At 37.0% G+C, this 22874-nt stretch overlaps 1 protein-coding gene across 3 annotated transcripts; it reads left to right on the top strand.

Moving 5' to 3' along the window:
* Positions 1–32: 32 nt before the first annotated feature.
* Positions 33–22554, top strand: STXBP3 (syntaxin binding protein 3). Of its 3 annotated transcripts, none has more exons than XM_042819035.1 (19): positions 33–123; positions 2546–2595; positions 4000–4081; positions 6243–6319; positions 6769–6847; positions 8794–8894; positions 10216–10370; positions 11008–11098; positions 11987–12111; positions 13564–13659; positions 14195–14252; positions 14460–14525; positions 14951–15031; positions 16537–16675; positions 17303–17409; positions 17874–17972; positions 18781–18866; positions 20470–20618; positions 21650–22554. In XM_042819035.1, exons 1-19 carry the CDS (start codon positions 81–83, stop codon positions 21739–21741), a joined length of 1776 nt encoding a protein of 591 aa, XP_042674969.1. In that variant the 5' UTR covers positions 33–80; the 3' UTR covers positions 21742–22554. The 3 variants fall into 3 exon arrangements, with proteins under 3 accessions (XP_042674969.1, XP_042674970.1, XP_042674971.1); XM_042819036.1 differs by lacking the exon at positions 21650–22554 and adding an exon at positions 21080–21626; XM_042819037.1 differs by lacking the exon at positions 4000–4081 and having other exon boundaries at positions 82–123.
* The last annotated feature ends 320 nt before the right edge of the window (positions 22555–22874 follow it).

Raw genomic sequence — 22874 nt, 5'->3', positions numbered from 1 at the left:
GGAGCAGCTTCTGAGGGGCGGGCCGGCACCGCCTCTGAAGAGGGCGCGGTTTGGAGCCGCCTGGTGGTACTGAGAGCAAGATGGCGCCGGCCGTGCGGGGGCTGAAGAGTTTGGTGTGGCAGAGTGAGTCAGTGAGGGTCTCACCTCGCTGTTCTTTCGCGCCCGCCCGGGGGTCGGCATGTCGGCGGTCTCGCTGTTCTGACGGAGCTGAGGGCGGGGGGAGCCAAGCCGAGCGGAAGCGGGGCGGCAGCGGGAGAGCGCTGCCGGGTCCGGGTGCCTCTGTGCGGAGCCCGGCAGGGCCGCCGTGCTGCTCGTCCTCCGCCGCCTCGGGTGGGGGCGGCTCGGGCGGGAAGGGCTCCGACACTGCCGAGGTGAGGCGGACCCGGCCGGGTTCCGCCACCTTGGTCAGGTGGGGCGGAAGTCACCTTCCCACGCGCTTCTCTTCCTTCGGAGCCGGGGGCTCTGCGCGGGGCTCGCGAGCGGCTCTTTGGTTCCTGGCGGAGCTGCAGGATCTCCGGCTGCGTGTCAGGAGGCGGCCGTGCCTTCCTGTCCCGGCAGCGGGCGGGCAGGTGCGAGAGCCCTCTCTGTGCCGTGCGATGGTGCTGTTAGCAGCTGTTGTTCCGAGATCACGCGGATTTCTATGAGGGGTAGTTCTAGACTGAATCTAAGCAGAGAAAATAAGTGGAAAAAGGTTGTTTCATCGAAGTTTATCGTCAGTTATGCTGTCCACGCGTATTTGAGGGGAGAGTAATTAAAAAAAAGGGAGCAAAGAGAAGAAAAAGCAACTTGTGGGCTTTTAAAAAAAGCATCGATATTTCTTATGACTCAGTATTTCTGCAACTTTTTTTCCCAGAAGAGTTGCTTATGGGAGAGTTGCAGTCCAGGTGCTTCCTTAGGGCAGTATGGTCTGCTTTTCTTATTTTTTGTCATTTGTTATGTTTTGGGCCTTTTTTACCACCAAGGTATAGCAGTCTGTTATTCTGTCCAATTGTATCTACTTATTTTTCTTTCTGTCTCTCTCATGTAGAGGGAAAATGCCTTAACTGAATTGAATGGGATAGGTGATTGGTATGGAGAATGAAGGAAATAACCCCACAGAGAGGAATGGAGCAGTGCTTATGGTTGCTTGTTAGAAACAAATGAGGTGATTTTGAGAGCCTGTAAGCCAGAGTGAATTCTTTAGATAAGTAGCTGCAGGTGGAGACAAAACAAATGGCAGTTTGAATGCTGCAGGGGCAAGTGTGCTGTGTCTGCTATGCTGGTAGCTTGGAATGATTACTTTTTCATGATGGGATGAAGCTGTGGGCAACTGAACTGTTCATTTGTTAGGGTTTTTTCTCTAGGCAAGTAAGTGAAAGTACTGTATGGGAAAATACCTGACATTTCAGGTTATGTTCTCAGGCTCTCCATTTACTGAAAAAGATGTCCGTGTAATGCTAAATGCTGGATTACTGGTGAGAGAGTTCTCAGAAAACATAATGAACTTTCACAAAGTTTAAAAAAAAAAAAATAATCCAGATGAGCTCATACACCTTGTGTAGAGACCTGGAAAGAAATGTAAGGAACATAGAGTGTATGAACGTGAAGGGGGAAGAAGGGCCTGTATTACACACTGGGCTTGGGTATGGGTTTTGGTGTATTAGGTTTGGTGTCATGCCAGAGAGTTTTTAACATAAGCAAAGATATTAATGTTTACAAACATTGAAAAAACAGATGTGCTTTTTGTTGCATGTACACCTGCTATTCTGGACCCTTTGACAGTTCTTTCACTTGGCAGGAGGCACAAAATGCATGCTGAAACCGCAAGCTTGTGTATTAGACCTCTGTTAGTACTAGCTCTATATTTGAGTGTGACAGAATGGCTGCTGTTAGTTAGACCCAGACAGCAACAGCATCTGAAATTCCTTCTCTGGGGAAGAACAAACAAGAGTAACTGGACTTTGTTACTTTTTTGTTGATAAAAGGATAGGCTCATCAGTTCCCCCAGTTTTCTGACTTCTTCTTAATTTATATATATTACTGATATGATCAAATTTTTGATAAACTGATGTCCCTGCTGTAGAAAGGTGCAACTTGTGGTTCTGGCTATCTCTTAGAGCCAGGGTCTAGTTGTGCCTTACAGCTATTATTGCTACATGTTTTTTAGTCAAAATTTCTTTCGAAGCTCTGATAGCAAGGAAAAATAACAGCTGCCTGTTATAAGGTAACTTTTATTTTGTGAATGGCCTGGGGATTCCTTAGGTTTCTGCTGGAATTCTAGAGAGCGAATGAGCATGTTTAAAACTTGCGTGTGCTGGAAAATAGGTCTGCCTGTTGGTATGTTGGTCTAATGGCTGTTTCTGGAGGACTAACTTAAATTTTTGCATGGGTGCCATCTGTTTAGTGGCACAGTTTACTTGAAAGCAAAGAAACAGAATCCCGGCACAAAGTGAAATATTTACAGGCCTGTGATTGTTTAGAATGATGTCAGCAGAAATAAAATTCTTTTTTGGAACAACTTGATATCTCTGATTGTTAACTTGTTTATCTCTCTTCTTTTCTATAGAGCTGAAATCTGCAATATTTGATGACTGTAGGAAAGAGGATGAATGGAAGGTATAGTTGTGTTTAAGTTTCATTTGATGGATGACTTTATTTCTTGCTTAAAACCTTGCTTGCTTTCCAAACAATAAGAGTATCAGCTCAGGTATTCATTTCTCTAGAACTTCAATTTTGGTGGTATCCAGGAGCAGATGACACTGCTGTGTGATATATGAGCAACAGGATTCAAAAGTGCAAGACAAGCAAGGCCTGAAACTGATGCTACTAACATGTGTGCTGCTTTCAGTGATGCTTGAACAGTAGTAAAAGTAATAGAAAAGTACAGATAAAATGTCTGCAGGAAGATCATTTGATCCAAGTGTTCATTTTTTTCTCATTTGCACACTGTTCCTTTATGTCCCACGTTGAGTTTGCTGTCGGTTATCTTGTTTTTCTTACTTACCTTTCAGTGGATGCCCTCAAACAGAATCCCAGGAATGTCCGGGCTGTTAATTGCTTTTGAAAGACACTTGGCCATATTAGTCATCTAATTATTATTTGTGTCATTCTTGCAAGATTTTCTTAAAGGACAGTAGACTAGAGAGAACACCTGATTTTTCAATTTCATTAGAGTGTGTTTTGATGTCCATCTTCCAGTGCTTTTTCATTAACATTTTCTAATTCATTTTTCTTGTTGCAATGTAAGCCAATTGATTGGGAAGAAAAACAAACTGACTTCTTCATTTTGTGTGGCTCATTTTGTTTCTGGATTTTTTTTTTTTTGAGTCCAAAATTGTTGTAATTAATTCAACTTAGTTAATTCTTGATTCTTTTGTTGGTTCTTGTTGAGTTTCTATGAAGTGTACGCTTGTTGTCTGAAATGTGAGGAAGTAAGCAAGCAGTGGTATAGAATACCGGAGCAATCCTGTGAGTTTTTTGTAGATTCTCATGCTTAAGAAGGTATGTAGAGATGGTCAGGAATGCTGAGAGAGCCTTATCACTTCATGAGTCTGAAGGAAGAAGTCTCTGATAGCTGGAAGTAATTATCACCTGCTAAAACATGCAAGAGCCGGGCAAGTAGCGTGGGAGCAGAAAGAAGCTGCTTGAGCTGGAAAACAGTTCTAGAAGAAGAACAAATATGTTTCAAAAGGCTGTACGGTAAATTAGGCAGGAATTCAAGACTTATGTATTGAAGTGAAAGGCTGAGGCAGTTTTCTGTAGGAAGTCTAGGGATAAGGTACATATTGAAGATGCAGTTAATCATCTGAAATCCTGTACGCAGGGAGATGCCTTCTGACATTGTTCAAGAATAATTTCCTACTACTACAGTTTCTGTATGCAGGTGATAGAAGGATACAGTGTAAAGAGACATTTTGGAATCAAATTTTCAAGCCAAGGCTCTCAAGAAATAATACGGCTGTACTATACCCAGTCAATTTAATTGTTTTTTTGTTTTGTTTTTTTTTTTTTAATTTTTAGGTAATTCTTTTGGATGATTACACTACTAAATTACTGTCAATGTGCTGCAAAATGTCTGATCTACTAGCAGAGGGTATCACAGGTAAGTGTAATTCTTTGCAATACGTGGATCACCATGTCCCGAGATGAAGGGAAAGAATTGAGTTGATGGTACTCTTTCAAGAAAGTGTCTTATTTTGAGGGTTGAAGGCAAGTAACTGTGGGGTATTACGCTATCAGGTTTGTGGCTTTTAGAATAATCAATTGATTTCAATTAATCTGTTTGAAGAAAAAATGAAACACTTCTCTGCCTAGAGTCTCCAAATGTTTTTTTTTAATAATTGAAGACTGATTTAAGGCTCATGGTTATTGATGTGGTTTGCTTTGTTTGCTTGCTAATGTCAAGAAGATGAGGATGTTATCCATGAAGTAATGGATTTCTCAAGGACGTTACCTGTCAACTGAAATGAATACAACATCTCAGTAAAGAATTAAGTGAACTATACAGAAACATAAAAGAATAGGTGAACTGTTTTTGTAGTGTGTTCTGGTAGTGACTGTTATGCTGCTTTGAATGCATTTGTGTTCATGGGCAGTAGAGTTAGGATACGAAGGTATGGAAACATAAGTGCTTAAGAGAGGATGATAACAGGAGGCTAGACAAATTCATGAGGGAGGTTTGCAAGCAAGTGGATTCAGTGCAGAGATAAGAATTGAAATTTGAGTTATACGTTGCAAGGAAATCTTATGGCTTCTCTATGAAATGAGAGCTTTCCGTAATTAAAAACAAGTGTAACATTAAATGATATCGATTATTGCTTTACCAGTAATAGAACTGTCAGCAGCATGAGAAGTAACTATCCGTTTTCTCTGTAGCTTGGGAGTAATTTCTAGTAGATGTATTTTTTTTCCTTTCATGTGCTGGAGTTACTCAGATGTTCCTTGATGCTGACCACTGTCAAGAGTCGGTTGTGTCAACAGACAGATTGTGATACATCTTGGCTATATAGTATGTCTGCTTAGTTAAGACTTGATTTTTCTACACATGCTTAGTAAAAGTGTTTTTCCTGGAGTGAACTTGATTTCCTTTTCATTCCTACCCTACACTAAGAAAAAGAAAAACAAAACAAAACCAGAAGGCTTTTTTTTTTTTTTTTTTTCCTCTAAAGCACTTTTTCTTTATTGTCCTTTCTGTAATGCTTTTCAGGATATCATCATGCCAAACATACCTTTGAAATTGGAACAGTTAGACAAAATGTAAATCTAATTTTTAATTAGCTCTAGTTGTAGATTGTAAGGAACTTTAGAAAGAACTAGTTATTTTGCACATAAGCAGTGAAGTTGCTTAAAGAAGAGACTGCATGAATAAATGCTTAATTTGTAACCTAAGGGCATGAAAGTTCATTCGGTGGTGTTGTTTACAAGGCTTTTTTTTCTTGTTCCATGTATTCTATGTGACATAATTCTTGTAGAAGAATGGTAGAGGAGCTGTTTACTCTTCTAAGTGTATTGTAATCATGAATTTTACCTATCCTTTGTGAGAAGCTGTCAGTAGGCATGTGTTCTGTTTATCAGTTTGAAAGGCATCCTTTTCATTGAATACACTGTTAAAAAGGACTTATCTTTACACATGCAAGCATTTGATGTTTAGTATCTTTTCTCTTACTCACAATTACTGAGCAACATGAATCTCTGTCTTTTCAGTGTAGTGTACTGCTCTGCTGTATACAGTAAGGACTTGTTTAAACAGAAAAACAAGAGCTGAATGAAAGAGCTGATTTGCTGAAAATGTCTAATTTGTGCCTGTAATTACACTGCCACAAAGCACACAGGAAATGGGCAAACAAAGTACAATAGAGGATAGAGTCCAAGATGATGCTTGCATGGTTTCATTTTCCCCCTCCTTTGATGAACTGGAAGATTAATCTTGTTGAGGCAGTTCTCTTTAAAAAAACTCATACTGAACCCCGTAGTTTGAGAGTCCTTTTGTTGTCCTGCTTTTCTGGAGGATGTAAGATCTACCTAGTCCTAAATCTGAGTTGACAGAAGGATAAATGCTGTAAGAGGCCTATGGTAACTTGTATTTAAAACAACAAATAAAAAATAAGTAAAATCAAGGCTCTCCAGGCAGAAGGTGAATACCTGACAGGGAATTTGTGGATAATTTGTGGGACTTTGTTTTTATTGCCTTACATTACAATATGTATGTTTTTTTGATTGCATGGAGTTCTTAATATCAAAACATAGTATTTCTTATGTTGTAGTGGTGGAGAACGTGTATAAAAACCGAGAGCCTGTTCCACACATGAAAGCAATATATTTCATAACTCCAACCAAAAAGGTTAGTATTTAAAACTAAAGAAGCCCAAAAAACAGCATAACTGTTGATCAAGAGAAGCAATGTTTCATTTCATAGAAGTCAGTAACCTTGCTGACAGAGACGCTGCATCTAGTAATAATGCGATAGGTGAAACGGCTTGCAGTAATGACTGTAATAGGAGATAGTTGCTACTTCCCAAAAAGTACTGTGAGAAAAAATTTCAGCAGTGCTTAAGTGAAAAATTGTCCTGCTTTGGTTCATGGGGTGATCTTGGCTGAGGCATATGCCTGAGCTTTTGTCATAGTGTAATAATGTGGTTCTTGAGTAAAAAATACTACTTTACTTTTTATGTTGCTTTGCAATATTCTTAAGCTACACTGGGTAATTGAAAATGTAAGAAGAGAGGGGAGTAACTTCAATATGTGAGGAGAAGCAAATCAATAATATTTTTCTTGCTGACTCTTCCCAAGTCTGTAGATGGTCTTATTGATGACTTCATCAGTAAATCATCCAGCAGATACAAAGCAGCATACGTCTATTTCACTGACAGTAAGTAAGCTTCTGTATTGTAATCTGACTTAGTTATAGTAAATAAGTCATCCTCTTTTCTGTAGCATACTGCATTAATATTTGGGTCTTGTTTCTTTAGGCAGGATTTGAGTCTCAATTAATTAACCATACTTTGGTTGTCAGAACTTTAAGGTGCTGTGGCAATACTCAGCTCTTCCTGTTACCAGTGCTGACCATTCCCATCTCAGTTTTTTACTTCAGTAATCTAGACTTATTTTAAAAATAAATGTGGTTTCTTCTGTGTCAGGAAGTATGGAGGAAGGCAATTAAATTAAAATTATATGCCTTGTATAAATGAAACTACTGAAAAGTATCGATGCATGAGAATTTGCTGTAATGCAGGATCATTTTATCATCAGTTATTGTAGCTGGTTACTTCAGACTTGTGAACTAGTTTTTTTTGTTTGTTTGTTTGTTTTTTTTTAACCTGAAAGAAGGGACAATGTGGTACCTACATCATCCATTCCAGGGATGCTTCATTGCAGTGTGCAGATATGGTTAATGTGAATGCATTTTGTTTTGCAGTCAGTCTCTGTGATTAAAATGAATGTGGAGAGGAGTAAAATTAAAAGAAAATGTCATGGAATCCTGGCAGTTTCTGTAGATGTTCATGGATAATGTGCATCTGCTGCTTAAGGGTTGCTGTGCCTGTTTAACCTAGCTGTTAAGTGAAAAATGTATCTCTCAAACCCAAAGTGAAAGGCAATTCTTCTGTTTGGTTTTTATTACTCCCAATCTCAAGTGTATTTTGGTGCTTTGTGTCTTTCTATCACGTGTAGCAGCTTAGAGTGAAAGCACAACTTCTGTACTGTTTCTTTAAGGGGTTTGCTAGTTTTGTTCTATAAGTTGCATGTACAAATTATTCAAGCTTATCAGGTGGGTTCCCCTTCCCCCTCTCTCTGGGACAACTATTCTCTGTGCACCACGAGTCTGCTTCTGTCTGGCTGTCATTGGCAACAGCTTAGTTGATGAAGGCTGCTGATCTTTTGGTTCTATTTTATACTGAAATTAAATTACAAAACTATTTATTCCACTAATTGGCATTTTTCAGCAGTTAGGTTTTCTTTCAGAATAGAATCCTTATGTTGATAACTCAAGGAGCTGCGTTTTCTCATAGTAATTATCAAATTACTATTAATGTCTCCTGGTATCTTGCTTTATCTCATGCTGGTGCAGCAGTTTTTGGTATCACTGAAAATATACTGTTCTCTTTAACTTCTCTTTTTTGTTGTGTGTTGGCTAGCTTTCAGCATGAGCTTTTATTAAAGCTTCTCTGAGAGAGTGCGAGCTTTACTTTCAAGTCTGTGTAGTATTTGTCATCCAAATACTATTAATTTTTTTTTTTTTGACTGGGATGTAACACAGCCTGTAAATGTAGTGGAATGCATTTCTGAAATCTCTAGTTTCGGTACATTGGTGGTTTGTTTCATGGTATTTTTTTCTTTTAACCTTGTAGCATAGGATGTACTTTGTCTCTTTTAACTGCAGAAATTTTTGCTTAGGTACAACTGCTATCCTTCACTGTTGTAGATTGCTAGCAAATGTTCTAACTTCACCTACCAAAAGCTAGTAAAAGATGACAAGCAGTGTTTGCTTCAAAAGAGATCTCAAGCAAAATATGGTTATAAGTGTTATTTTACTCTAGGAGTTTCAGCAGCTTGCTTATTTTACTGTAAATGGCTGTTAATTACTATTCTGAAAGAAAAAGAGAATTCAATTACATACTAAACTGCTAAGTTTAGTGAGAGCTGTAGGGTCAGAACTTGAAGCTACAAAGAAGTTGTAGTGAAAGCAAATGAGAAAGATGTCATTTTTGGGAAGCAAGTTTTACTTAGGAGATTTTGAGAACTGTGAGTTAAGTAAATGACTTAAGTTGTAGCTGGAATGTGTGCAGAGGATTTTTAGCTTAGTGTCTTTTTCTCTAGCTTGTCCTGACAGCCTCTTCAATAAAATTAAGTCTTCCTGTGCCAGATCAATAAGGAGATGCAAGGAAATCAGTGTTTCCTTCTTCCCATATGAATCTCAGGTAAGTGTTATTCTTGAACTCAACCACACTTGATATCTTGTAAGACTGTTTTCTAGTGTTGTTGATTTCAATAGGTGATTTCCATTTAATTATTATCTGATTTTTGCTGACATTGTTTGTGAGGCTTGTTACTGTTTTGACGTATTTCCTGTGTTTGCTCGTGTTTTTCACTGGAAAACAAATGCTCTTGGACCCCAAGATTTGCTGTTTGCATACCGCCTCTCTTTTAAACTTGGAATTAGTTATCACAGAGGTGGTAGAGTAGGAATCTGTGCTGAAAGAGAAGAAAAGTATTCTGGTTTGTTTTGAAGCAGTGAATCTTGTTACTGCTTATGGTGTGATGTTATTTTGACAGACTTAGGTAGGTTGGTGCACAGAGGTAGGAACAGTTAGAATTTGAAAGCTTGTTACCCAGTGAAAATTGGAAATGAAGAGCAAACAGATTAAGAGAACTGAAGATGAAGAAAAGCAGAACAAAATGAAAACCTCCCTAAGAAAAGAGAAGAACATAAAAATAGCCAAGGGTTTTTTTTTTGTTTTTTTTTTTTTAATTGCTAGGGAAACAAGGGAACTGCCAGTGATGGAGTGTTTTCATTATTGAAAGTGTGAGTGCTGTGTTGAGAAATAACTTGTTGCCAATGTGTGCATAGTCTGATACAGGAAGCTGAAATGCACTCTAATTCCTCATGCAGTCTAACCCCCAAACCATGTCAGCTCTTGGGAACTGCAGAACTAACTGTAAATAGCTTTTCAACAAGTCTCTTCTGACATCTGACATTTTATTAAGACAAATACAGAAGAGCACTTGGTCTCTTAATGTTTTCTTGTTTGTTTTCTATTCTTGTTGAGTTGTGAGAATATTTTGAATCCTTAGGAAATGAATGGAGAATGTGAAGTGCTTTTTCCTAATTTGGACTGGCTGTACCTGCTTTCTTTGGTGATGGAGTAATTAATCAGACTGAACTCTGGGAGAAGTCCAGGTGATTATCAACCCCAAAGAAGCAGACATCCTTATCTGGATGGAAGTTTTCTGGCTCTGTAGTTGAGTTCCTCTGGAGAAGTGCCTTTTACAGACAGTGGAATTATTTCTGTGCTTGCATTTCACTTAGTGAACTGTTGAAAAAGTAATTTATGTGGTATTAAGTATCTTTCATCGAGGTCTAATACATGTGTAGAGTTGGATTTCTTAGAGGTTTGTTTAACAGAACTGTATGCTGAGTAACTTCAAACACAAAATACAAGCAGGTCATCTTTTAACAGATGTTTTAGAAGTGCACAATGACACCTGCTTTCCTTTTTTCCTTGGTTGTGCTTTACGTAGGTATTTACCCTCAACGTCCCGGATGCATTCTATTGCTGTTACAGTCCAACTCTTGAAAATACAAAGGATAAAGATGCTGTGATGGAAGCAATGGCTGAACAAATTGTTACCTTGTGTGCCACTCTAGAAGAGAATCCAGGAGTGCGATCTAAAAGGTGGGGTATTTATTTGTGTAGTTGCTTTAACTTTTGCCACATTATTTGATAAGAGCTCAAGGCTACAGAATGGTTTTATTTACTGTGGAATACATCTGAGCTTTGTTAGGGGGTACAGAGTAGCAGTTTTGAAATCAAAATAAGCACCTGAAACAATGCTCAAATGGCTTTCTGGAAGGTGATGTCCTTGTAACCTGTTAGTCTTCTCAAAGGTAAGGAAGCAATAACTGTTTCACTGTGTGTTCTTGTGTTTCTTTTTTGTTTGTTTTTTTTTGTTTTCCAAAAGGAGGAGAGAACCAGAAAGTTTTCAAGTCTGAAAGTTTTATTTGTGGTTTAACCACAGATTTATCTTGTGACCTTAGACTTAATTTTTGGGGGGAAATTTGTAATTGAAATACAGATGCGTCATGCAACTTCGCTTGAAGCACAATCCTTTGGAAAGCAGGCAAAGCTAATTATGGGCTTTTAAACATTACCTTTGGGCTTTTGACCATGTGGTGGCTTTTGGCTCAAGTGCACATCTCCCACACCTCAGAAGTTTTGGTGCTGGGCCACAAGACTAGGAAATCTTTTTAAATGAAGCATTTGAATGTGTTGATGACGTGATTTAAGTTGTTTTTGTTTCTTATCTTCCCAGCACACCTTCAGATAATGCCAGCAGGCTTGCACAGCTTGTTGAAAAGAAGCTTGAGAACTACTACAAAACTGATGAGCAAAGCCAAATAAAGGTAAAAAGTGAACTAAAATGTTTGTTTCTGAAAAACAAACAGTTTATGGAGGATGTTCTGTCAGTTGCTTTGACAAAAATAGGTTTTATTTGTTTGTTAACGCAAGTAATTGGCATTAAGCTGTTTGTACATAAGCCTCTTCCTAGAGGTAGCAACTTGTGTGGCATATCTGTATGTAAGTAAATGCAGTTTGCACTTTATTGGACCACTTAATTGTCCTTGGAAAGTTGTAGGGGATGGCGGAGACCTGAAGAGAAGGTAAAACTTCTGTCTTAATACTATTTTTTGTGGTTTTATGTAAGAAGGACTTTGCTGCATAAGTGAAGTCGCTCGCTTAGAGGGATTTATTCTCCACAAAGATGTGCTCTTTCACATAAGTAATGATTCTGATGTATTCCTACATCACGGGCAGCAGCCTCAACACAGAAGTACAGGGGAAAACCACTGTGTCTTGGTGGCATTGCACGCTGCTGTAGAAATATGTGTATCTGATGCTATTGCCATTCTACTAAACCCCAGGATGAATGTTTGGATGCTTTAGTGCAGAATTTTTCCTGTATTGCAGCTGGAGATTAATAGTGGATTCTGAAATACAAATTCAAACCATGTCTGTGTTTGTGTATAGGCAGTGGGAGGCCTTAAGAGCTTGCTTGTGTGTTTTATTTTTATTTACTTAACCATACTGTTCTGGTTTTTGTGCAAACGTTTGTTTCCATTTATGCTGATAAACATTCAGACTGTATTTTTTCAGTTAAGAAAGATTCCTTAGCAATAGGAGGCTTTAAAAAAAGAAAGTGTATAGTGATGTAATTTACTGTAAATGAATTTAGGATGGACAGTACAAAAATCAATGCTTCTTAACCTGATGTTTACTTGATGGCTCTCTAGGCTAAAACCCACTCACAATTAATAGTAATTGATCGAGGCTTTGACCCAGTATCAACTGTCCTTCACGAACTCACGTTCCAGGCTATGGCGTATGATCTACTGCCAATTGAAAATGATACTTACAAGCAAGTACTTCTTTAAGCACTTTATTCTTGATCATATCTATGGAATTGTTTAGCTGAACTGCAACCTAGGTATTTGTAGCTGCTTATGGTATGTAGGGATTGCTTAGATTAGTTAATAGTCTTCCTCGGGGATTTTTAAGTTGGTTATATTAGCTTCCTTATTTCATTAGGTGGGACTTAATTAACATTTTTGCTCAGCTTGATGCTAACAAGTAACATTGTGTTGTTTTTTTTTTTTTTTCAGTTATCTGCTTAAGTAAATCTGTAGTGTCAGTTGTTTTATTTTTGCATTTAAAAAGCACATTGGAACTCGATAGTGGACTTGAATCGAAGCTCTGAGTGCGCAGTCAGATTCCAGACTGCCTTGCTTGGTGTAGTAAAGCAGACAAGGCTACTGAGAGGACAAAAACCTTGAGGAAAAAGCTCTATTACCCTTTTTCAGGAACATTCACTTTTATAGCTCCAGTCATCTAATTTGTGTAGTCGTTTCAGTTTTATATGTTTCCACCTGAAGTGCTCATTTAGGTCTTGAGTTAAAATGTGTTATTTAATTACTAATTGGAGTAGTGACACTGTTTCAATGATTTGCTGTTGGCTTGTCCTGACACCAAAGTGTTTGAGTTTCTGCTTTCTGATCAGCCACTACAGCAAATCAGTTTAGATTCTCACCGTTCAATCGAACAGACAAGAATGTTTATTTTTTGTTAGATGAAATCAGTGTTTCTGACACTGAATTACTTGTATTTGGGATGTAACAAAGGTATTTCTAGGTAGAGTCACAATCTGACTTGCACAACTAATCTTGTAACTTTTCTCTTATTTTTCTGCATTCTGGCTGCACACATTATATATGTGAGTTTCTGTAATTGAAAATGTTTTGTAATATGATAGTTCATTGCTTTCTTCTGTATGTTTGTTTGTAGAAAAGTAACAGTCGTTTTCTAATGTTTTGAAGCGTGTTACTTGTATAGGTGAAATAGTTTGTACTGCTTCATTTATTCTGTGGATGAAAGGGACTTTAATTTTCCTTCAGGGTTAGAGTATACTTTATATTTGGTACAAAAAGCTGCACTTCTTAATATGTATTATTTCACAACCAAATGTATTTTAAAAGCTGATGAGGAATTGATGTGCATGTAAATGTATCGTTGAAACTGTACTTGCTGTTGATTTAAAAAGAAATCCAGGAGTACTGCCCTGAAGAACCATTCTGAAAATCATATATTCTTTTGTATTCTAATATACAATCTGTAAAACGTAGATTTAGTTCTATTTCAGACCATAGCTTGATTTGATAGCTTGATTTGTAAGTGAAAACAAGTGTGTTACTGTTATTGCCACGTATGTTGATTAAATTATAATCATTAATACTCCCTAGAAAGTTATTAGAAGGAAGAAAAACAATAAATAGTAGAAAACTTAAGAAATTCAACCTGAATATTCTTTCTGAAGATACAAAGCAGATGGGAAGGAAAAGGAAGCAATCCTGGAAGAAGATGATGAGCTCTGGTTGAAGATACGGCACAAGCATATTGCAGACGTAATAGAGTACGTATTTGAATTAATGAGCAGGAGCTAAAAGTACAAGTTACCAAGGTTTCTTTTAGAGGGGGTGGCTGAGCTGTAAAAAAGGAAGTGGGAGTAGTGAAAATAGCTTGTAAAATAGTCTTTGTACTGTTGAATACTTGATGCCAAGAAGAAAGTGTATTTTAAGAAGCAGCATGTATGGAGAAATGCAGGTCTGTTAACACTTGTTAACAGAATGCCTAAATATACCTAGAATACCTAAAGTAAAATATTTTCCCAACAAATACTGTAAACTGGTTAAATCCAAAGGGATTTAACAAAAAGTGCTAACAAGTTATTTGCATTACGTCATTTGTAGCAATATTTAAAAAAAAAAAAAAAGCTTGTCTAATTTCCTTTTTCTATGTGGAAAAAGGCTTTTCTCTCTATGTGAAACTTGAATTTGGAGCTTTTACTTTCAGTCAGAAGTTCTCACTGCTCAGTTCCTATAAGATTTTAATGAAACACCCAAGAATCACAGTCCTGTTGTATCTGATGATTTTCAATTTTTGCACAGGGAAATATCTCAACTGTTGAAAGAAGTTTCATCGAAGAAGAAAGCAGCAGAAGGAAAAGTAAGTTGAGTGTTGTTTTTTTCCTCTTAATTTGTGTTCAGCTGATTAGATCTATGTAATTCATGTCTATTGCATTGGAGAGAAATGTGAATATACACAGATAAACCTGTAACTCTTGCAATGTTTGAAAACTGCAAAACAGCAACAGGAAGGGAAATAACTGTCTAAGATGGGGATGGAAAAGTCAACTTATTTGTTTCTTCGCAGTTAACGTTATCCAGTCTGGCCCACTTAATGAAGAAGATGCCACAGTATCGTAAAGAGATCACTAGGGTAAGGAGCATTTCATTACTACAGCTTAGTGGTAAGTCTTTTATACTCCATAATTATGTTATTGATGTCTAGGTTTATTCTGTCACTTCCTTGTTGAGTGCGATATGTAACTTTTCTCCATATTATGTTAATCTACTAGAAATTTTTGATAAGAACCTGTTTCCAAGTGTTTCATTTTAACACTTCAACATGCTTAATTGTTTTTACTACTTGTGTGCTCAAAGCATTGAAGATAGCAGAGCAGTTAGGGTTTTAAAAGTATTATGGGGGGTCAGTCTTTACGTAAAAGGTGAAATATAGAAAATGTCTGATAACAGTGAATAACAGTTGAAGACTGAGTTTGGTAATTGATAAAAGTGATTACTTGATATGTTTAAAAAAATCAATAAAGAACAAGCTATGACACTGGATTTTCTGTCTCCTAGCAAGTTGTCCATCTTAACATAGCAGAAGACTGCATGAGCAAGTTCAAAGCTAACATAGAAAGGCTTTGTAAAACTGAACAGGTATGTGTGAAACAGGCTGGAGGGAAAAAAAAAAAAAAGCCAGCAACCCCATAAAACTGGTGCAAATGTAACTTGGTTGTTTTTGGAAATAGGTGCTGATATACACTATAGATACACATATGTATAATATGTAGTGTATATGATTGTAACATTTATTATAGTGTATCTGTATATACTAAGTATGTTACAAATTCAATAATTTTATATAATGTTATAAAATCTATCTGTCTATATGGTTGAACATCCTTTCTTCTTGTTACATTTGGAGTCAGTAATACTGGAATGTAATTAAATGTGCAAGATTCTTAATGATTAAGGTGTTGCTGTTAGGGTTGTCTTTGCATTTGAATCTAGCTGATCTGTATGAAGGTTACTTTCATGTTTTCTTTCTATTCTCCAGTGTAGTTGCCCTGCTATGTTCTGACAAAGGAAACATTTTCTAAATATCTGAGCAAAGCAAGTGCTTGAATTACAGTTGTAACTACAGTTATACTAGCAGTCTTAATTAAAAACAAAATTTGTTTTAATGTGAAGTTTGGATTACTGCATCAAAAGAGGGTGGCCAGCGGGGAGAGGGAAGCGATTGTCCCACCTCTGCCCTGCCCTCGTGGGGCTCCATCTGGACTGCTGTGTCCAAACCTGGAGGCCCAGTCAGAGGAAGGATGCAGAGCTGTTGGAGTGGCTCCAGAGGAGGGCCACAAAGATCATCAGAGGTCTGGAGCACCTCTCCTATGAAGAAATGTTGACGGAGCTGGGCTTGTTCCTCTTGGAGAAGAGAAGGCTCAGGGGAGACATTGCTGCATCCTTCACATATTTGAAGGGAGCTTGCAAGCAGGAAGGGAGGTTAGATGAGGCCAGGTTAGATGAGATCCTGGTCAGTCACGTTTAGTGGCTGGCAACCCTGCTTGTGGCAGGGGGATTGGAACTAGGTGAACTTTATTCTCCATCCCACCTAAGCCATTCTGTGGTTGTACTGTAATTTGACAGATTAAAATATTTTCTAATTGATATTTTGAAAGTGTTTTGAGTTATAGAATATTACAATTTTGGAGGAGGGGAGAGAGATAATGTAGTTTTTATTGTAGCTCTGAAGGAATCTATAACAACCTGACATCTTGTCTCTAAAATACCGATACATCAGTGGCTGTAGCTGTTGCATTTCAGCTGCTGGCTCATCCCTCTTATGCAGATGGAATGTCTTTTATAATTTTTAGGAGAATTTAAATCTGTTTTGCCTGACCTATAGTCTAGGATCTTTTCCGATGTCCAGTGCAAACTGAATTGCAATTTTTCAACTGCATAATATAGTATTATTGTAATCGTGTAATTCTTGAAATAATTAAGTCAAAATCTTTTCATAATGAGTTTAAATGGATGTCTTGTTTTTTTTTTTTTTTTTTTCCCTGTGATGTACAGTTTCATAAAAATGTATTTCAAAACAGACAAAAACTACACTTCACTTAGATGACTATGCACTAACATTATTTGCTTTCTTTTTAATTCAGGATTTGGCTCTTGGAACTGATGCAGAAGGTCAAAAAGTGAAAGACTCCATGAGAGTCCTCCTTCCAGTTCTGCTCAACAAAAGTCATGACAGCTATGACAAAATTAGAGCCATTCTCCTGTATATCTTCAGCACAAATGGTACGTTGAGCTGCCTTGCTTTTTATCTCAGTATTATGGAATAAATTTGAAATTTTATGGTAGAGCCCAGTATTTTTACTGAACTTAAGCAGCTGACTAAGTTTGAAACAAATGCTGTCTATGCTCCGTAGCTTCTCTCCCCACGTATGACATGAAAGATAATAAAGATACAGTTGATAAAGAAATACGGATTTAAATACAAGCACAGATCATATTCTTTAGTATCAGTCTTGTGCTTGAATGTGTACAATCTAATTTTTCTCCTTATGCAATACTGGAGGTGTTAAAGGGGGAGCTCAGTGTCCAATGCGACAATGGGGAGTAATTTGTACTACAAATTATTAACTACAAATAGTTAAAATCTGGAATGTAGGTTTAAAGAATCTTTAACAGTACTGAGTTTTGTTGTCATAAGAGCAGCTCTGAACAAAGTTATTATCTAAAATACAGATTATGCTAAAATTATTGTGTGATGGCTAATCAAAAAACAAACAAACAAAAAACCCAACCAAACGAAAGTAATAATAATAATAAAAAAAAAAAAAAACAGCCTGGAATGCATAAAGTAAAATTGGTCTCGCTGACAGTCATATGGTAACAAAGTCGTATGTTTTTCTTATTTCAAAGGAACTACCCAGGAGAACTTGGACAAGCTGATCCAGAATGTACAAATAGAAAGTGACAGTGATATGATAAGAAACTGGGAATACCTTCATGTCCCTATTATCTCTTCAGTAAGATTTCTTTTTACATGTCCTGCTGTCCAAGCACTTGCCTACAACTTTCAGCAACTCTTACATCAGCTGTATTGATCAGGATTCTTTTTTGGAAGCAAGCAATTACTCAGTGCTCTTGCTCCCATGATGTGTCTGTGAACAATTTACACGAGTAGTTTTCAAAGAGATACCTATAATGCTTCCTCTGAAACCATCAGATGAGGTGACTTGAGCTATTTGGTTTTGGGAAGCACTTCTTCACTCAATTACTTGTCTCTGAGAGGTGTTCTTCTAGGACATCCTGAGTTTTTGTGGCATGATTATCTGTAGAATGATTTTCAATTATGCAATGGTATGATTGTAATGGATGATCATTTCTTTAAAACTTCCTACTGACTTCCCCACCTGCTGCAAACTTTTAAAGTTTCAGTGAAACCCAAATGTCCTGTACAATATAATTATCATTTTGAAAATGTCTTCAGCCAGCTGTTCAGCAACAAAAGCAACCAAGGAGGGACCGCTCTGCAGAAGAAACTTTTCAACTCTCTAGGTGGACACCTCTTATAAAAGATGTTATGGAGGTAAACTTGACCCATTAATTATTTTGTGAGCACACTGCAGAGAGATACTAAGCGTGCAGCTGTATTCAATCTTTTGAAATTCCATAACATTATATATTACTTCTGTTTAATAATGACTTCTAATATCTTGATAACTAGAGTGCCATGTTACTTGTAGTTTGGCTTAAGGTTGAAGGAAATAAAAGTGAAAGTATCTTTTGAACTGCCTACCAAGTAATTGGTAATATTCTGTGTAATCTGGATCTGGATGTTACCTGCTTCTGTTGTTATTTTGGTTTTCCTTCAGAACTTGTTCAATTTGTAATGCAAACCATAACTGTGGATTGGTAGAGGCTGGAAAACGGTACTTGGCATCAGTTTGATGTCTGGCAGAACAGAGGGGTTGCTAGGTCTTTATTCTGACCCAGTGCAGTCATTTGCAGGTTTTTGCTAACTTGATCAATTCATTTACCTAATGGCCCTTCAAGGGTTTATTACTTCTCTCACATAGTCCTCTGGAATAAATAAGAAAACCAGCGTGATTGCAGATGGAAAACTACTAGGAATACCTAAATGATTACATCAGTATTCTTTTTTAGAAAGAAAACGTGTACTTCCATTTCCTAATGATGTACAAAAGCCTTAGAACAATTTTTAGCATTATGTAGTGTAATATTTTGCCATACTGGAACACAGTTGTTGGAATGTTGGTTGCCATTGGTTTTTCTGAGAAATTGCATTAAATTTCCAGTAAGAATGGCTAACTGGAGTTGAAACTCAATGGACTTTTGTTTTCCATGGCTTTTCAAAGTGAGTCGTTGTCTTTCAGGATGCTATAGAAAACAAACTGGATTCAAAAGAGTGGCCTTATTGTTCCCAGTGTCCTCCTACCTGGAATGGCTCAGGAATAGTAAGGTAAACTAATTTTTTCAGAAGTAAATTTACCTATTTCTTGACGTTTCTGTCAAATATGTTGCAAGGTACTATATGCAAGCTGATTTTATAAGTGTAAAAATTCATATAAGCTAGTACTTGAAGTGTAAAACTCCTTTTTTTTTTTTTTTTTTTTTTGACTCATCTAAAACTTGATTGTTAATGTAGTAACTCTCCTTAGCCTTGGGTAGTTTATTATTTAGACTGACTTTATTTAGCTTTTTTTGCCTCACATTTAGAAATGCATTTCCATGTTCCCAGTTAGAGAAGATTGAATCACTTTTAGTAGGTTAGTGTGAAGTTTTAATAATGGATGATCATACTGTGACTTAAGCATAATGAATTCTTTTCACTGCTTCTGACAGTTACTTCTGCAATGGTGTTTGGTGGCATCGTTCTTGAAAATAATGCCTCGAGTTTCATATTCAACCTCTGCTGCTTATTTGCATGATTACAATATGTAACTGAACCCTGTTATAGGGGTTGTTTGCTCAGCAGCACTGAGAGGGAATGATGGATTTTTTTCTAGCTTAGTAAATTGTACTTTTCTGCTTTGTCCTAGTAGTTCTTGAATTTCCAGGCTGGTATCTGCCAACTTGACGCTGTTACCACTTCTAGTAGTATTAATTACCTCTTCTCAGCTGTGTCACCATTTAATAAGTGTTCCTACTGTTGAAGAAATGGATTTTTTTTTTGTTCATAATACTAATTAGATGCTGGAATTCATAGGGAGTGAAGCATGACACTTATACTAGGAGTTGAGTACTCACTGGAATTTGTGTCTTATATGAGACAAGGCACAAGATACACAGTCTTAGGAAAATAGTTCTGTTTCCTCCACTGTTTATCACTTTGCTGGTGTGTCCTTATGTTCCTGGACTTTTACTAGAATGATCAGTGCAAGGAAATAATCCAGTCATAGAATGGCTTAGGTTGGAAGGGACTGTAAAAATCATCTAGTTCTAACCTCCACATAGTCCACCCTCCAAATCCACAGCTTTCCAGTTCAGAGATAAGGATGTGATGCAGGACGATGGCTATGATAAACATAGCCCATAAATCAAATCCCTCTGCACTGTAACCACTTCTTTGTCTTATAAGCTGATGAAATTGGATGATAGTTTATGCAACCTAGCAAAGAGATTGAGTGCTGATGGTGTAATTTGAATCTACTATTAGTGTTTGTATACATATATAAATTGCAGAATATGTTTTCAGTGCTTTGGTTTTTCTTTTCCTAGATTTCTGAATCTTCCTTGATAACAGACAAATATTCTTAGTTTTATTCTGCTCACAGAGACTGTAAGACTTAGGATTTTAGCTTTTTCAAATGAACTTTGAAAGCTGCCACTGTAACTGGTAGCAGGCAGAACTAAGCTTCTTAGTAGAGAAGCAATGAGGGTTTTGCTTTGTATTTATTTTCCCTTTTGATAGTAGAATAGCTTCTGTGTAATGTTCTAACTTACTGCTGTAGTTAACAATTGATCTGAATTTTGCTGTATGAGCTGTTGCTGCTGTTAAGTGTATCATTTTTACAGACAGATAGATCATTACAACTGTGTAAATGTTGTGGAATGCATTGCAGTGCTCGCCAGAAGCCTAAAGCTAGCTATCCAGATGAGCGAAGGAGTAAAGCCAGATTGATTTTGTTTGTGATTGGAGGAATTACGTACTCGGAGATGCGCTGCGCTTATGAAGTTTCTCAAGCCTTCAAGTCTTGTGAAGTTATCATTGGTAAGCCTAGCTTGGGGAAGGGGAGGGGTGGTAAGCAGTGATTTACTTCAAGCACAAGTATGTAGTTGTGAAATGCTTTCCTGTTAAAAACAGGAGCTTTTTTTTTTCACTGGAAGTTGATTCTGCTAAGTAATGCTACAGCCAATATATTATTTTAAACTAGACATTTAAACTGAAAAGTTACTTCTATCTTAGAATGATTGAAGATCGGGTTTTTCTTTCACAATAAAAATGGATAAATTATTATGGGTAAATTATTTTTGAAAACTATGGAAAAATCATCATGAATTATCAGAAGAAATATATTATGATAGTATTGTAGCCTGATGTATAGCAAAAATGATTAAATGGACTTATACAGCTGCACTTGCATATTACTGCAATTTCTGTGATGTTTCTGTGTAAAACTACTGTTCATGATAATGTAGTGCAGGTATTTTATTGATTTTTTTTTTTTTTAGGAGAAAGCCTGTCACTAACTCTGCCTCTGACAGAATGGGCAGATTTCCTGCAGTCTGTTGGATAGAGCTGGGGGGGGGGGAGGAGGGGGTGGCAGGTTAAAGCCAGCGGTTCAAACCACTCAGAGTAGAGACTTGAAACTGGTGTCCAAACTAAGAGTTGTAAGTTTGCAGTGTTTGCCACCTCCTCTTCGCTTCTCCAGTCTCTCCTGGTCCTGAAATACTGGCAGGCTTCATTTAAGGGCAAGGGGCAGAGTGTCAAGAGACATGGCTTTCTTCTCAATACCTTTGGTGTGTGGAAGAGAGATGCTACCTAATCATGACAGTTTAATTGTTCTGATGCTTTATAGGACACATAAAAACGTTTTGAACTGTTGTGTCTTTTTCTGTACCTGGTCATCAGAAAAGTACAAGTGTATTATCTTTTAGCTGATACTTATATGTATATATTTGTGTGTATAATATTTTGCTATGTATGTATTTGTTACAAAGCTGTGGTTTTTACTATATATTTTTTAAGAGGGAATGATCGTAAATCATACTTGCATCAGACTGAAATTGCTGTTTTGTCAGGTTCTACGCATGTTTTGACTCCTAGAAGACTACTGGATGAAGTCAAGAGCCTTAATAAACCAAAGGATACAGTCTGCATTAAGGATGAGTAGGAATGGGCGTGATGCTTTAGGCATCAAACAGTGTAGAACATGTACATATTCTCACACTGCTGGCTCTTCCAGTGTAGTGGGACACAGTATGTTTCTGACTAATTGAATGTCACTTTAAATTATGAAGTTGCTGCTTTTTTGGGGGGATAGTAGAAGGCAGAAGGGGAAAAAATAATCAGGGTGTGCTTTTTGAGAAGGTTACATTCATTCCTAATAAATTATATGAAAGTTATTCAGATTATATATGAACTGTAGTTGTTTTTGAAAACTGTGAAGCATTTTTCTAAGAGTTAGTTGAATTAAAAAGGGTCCAGGCACTTAAAGGTGATGTCTCTGATGTTGTCTCTGTAAAATAACTCATTGGAAACATTAACTGCATGTCATTGTTAAAATACTTTTTTTTTTTTCAGATGGTAGTGGGTAAGGTAGAAATATAATCATGGACATATCAACCAGTTCTGATTTCAATAAATAGCTTTGGATAAATGCAGTTAATTGTGGACTGAACTGCGCTGTGTATTCCAGTATGTGCAGGAATTATTTCTAAAGCTTCTCAAATACAATTTCTTATAAACTCCTTTTTTGTGTCTACGTAGTCCATCTATTTAAGAAAAAAAATTCCCTATGACAGTATTCTACTGGTTCCCAAACAATGTAAAAAAATAATAATAATAAAATAAAAAAATTAACGAAGCTTAAATTTCTTGGGGAGAGGGGGAAGAGAGAAGAGGAAAAGAAGGGAAAGTAGATGGTTACTCTTTGTCAGCACTTGATTTTTTTTTTTTTTTTTTTAATAAAGGAGCAAACTATCATCACAACATGATCTATTCAGAGAATTTACTGTTCTCTTCTTTGTCTGTATATGTTTGTGTTGAAGTGGATCAAATAAATTGTATTCTGTAATACTGCTAATGTTTGGTTGTATTAAAAAGTTATTTAAGTGCAAATTTAATAACCTTTTAAAGGGATAATATTGTATTGAGATGCACTGATACACTAATTTGTTAAATGAGAAGTGTCATAATGTGACCTAACGTATGACTTAGGTTTCAATATACGTTTTCTCCAGTCTGTAAGGGTATTCACTTCTGGTTTTGCAAAAAGATTTGGTTTGTTGTCCTCGGGCTAACTAG

Source organism: Centrocercus urophasianus, unplaced genomic scaffold, assembly GCF_019232065.1.
Source record: "Centrocercus urophasianus isolate 14NV4802_14NV808 unplaced genomic scaffold, USGS_Curo_1.0 seq_18, whole genome shotgun sequence".
NCBI classification, from domain to species: Eukaryota; Metazoa; Chordata; class Aves; order Galliformes; family Phasianidae; genus Centrocercus; species Centrocercus urophasianus.
Note: the sequence above shows the minus strand (reverse complement) of the source record. Positions and strands in the feature narration are given on the sequence as shown.

Bases quoted from the DNA above. Each gene is read 5' to 3' on its own strand.
- STXBP3 (XM_042819035.1), top strand. From the start codon at position 81: ATGGCGCCGGCCGTGCGGGGGCTGAAGAGTTTGGTGTGGCAGA. The intron at 17,973-18,780 runs GTAAACTTGACC...GTTGTCTTTCAG, and splicing joins TTATAAAAGATGTTATGGAG to GATGCTATAGAAAACAAACT. The intron at 18,867-20,469 runs GTAAACTAATTT...AATGCATTGCAG, and splicing joins AATGGCTCAGGAATAGTAAG to TGCTCGCCAGAAGCCTAAAG.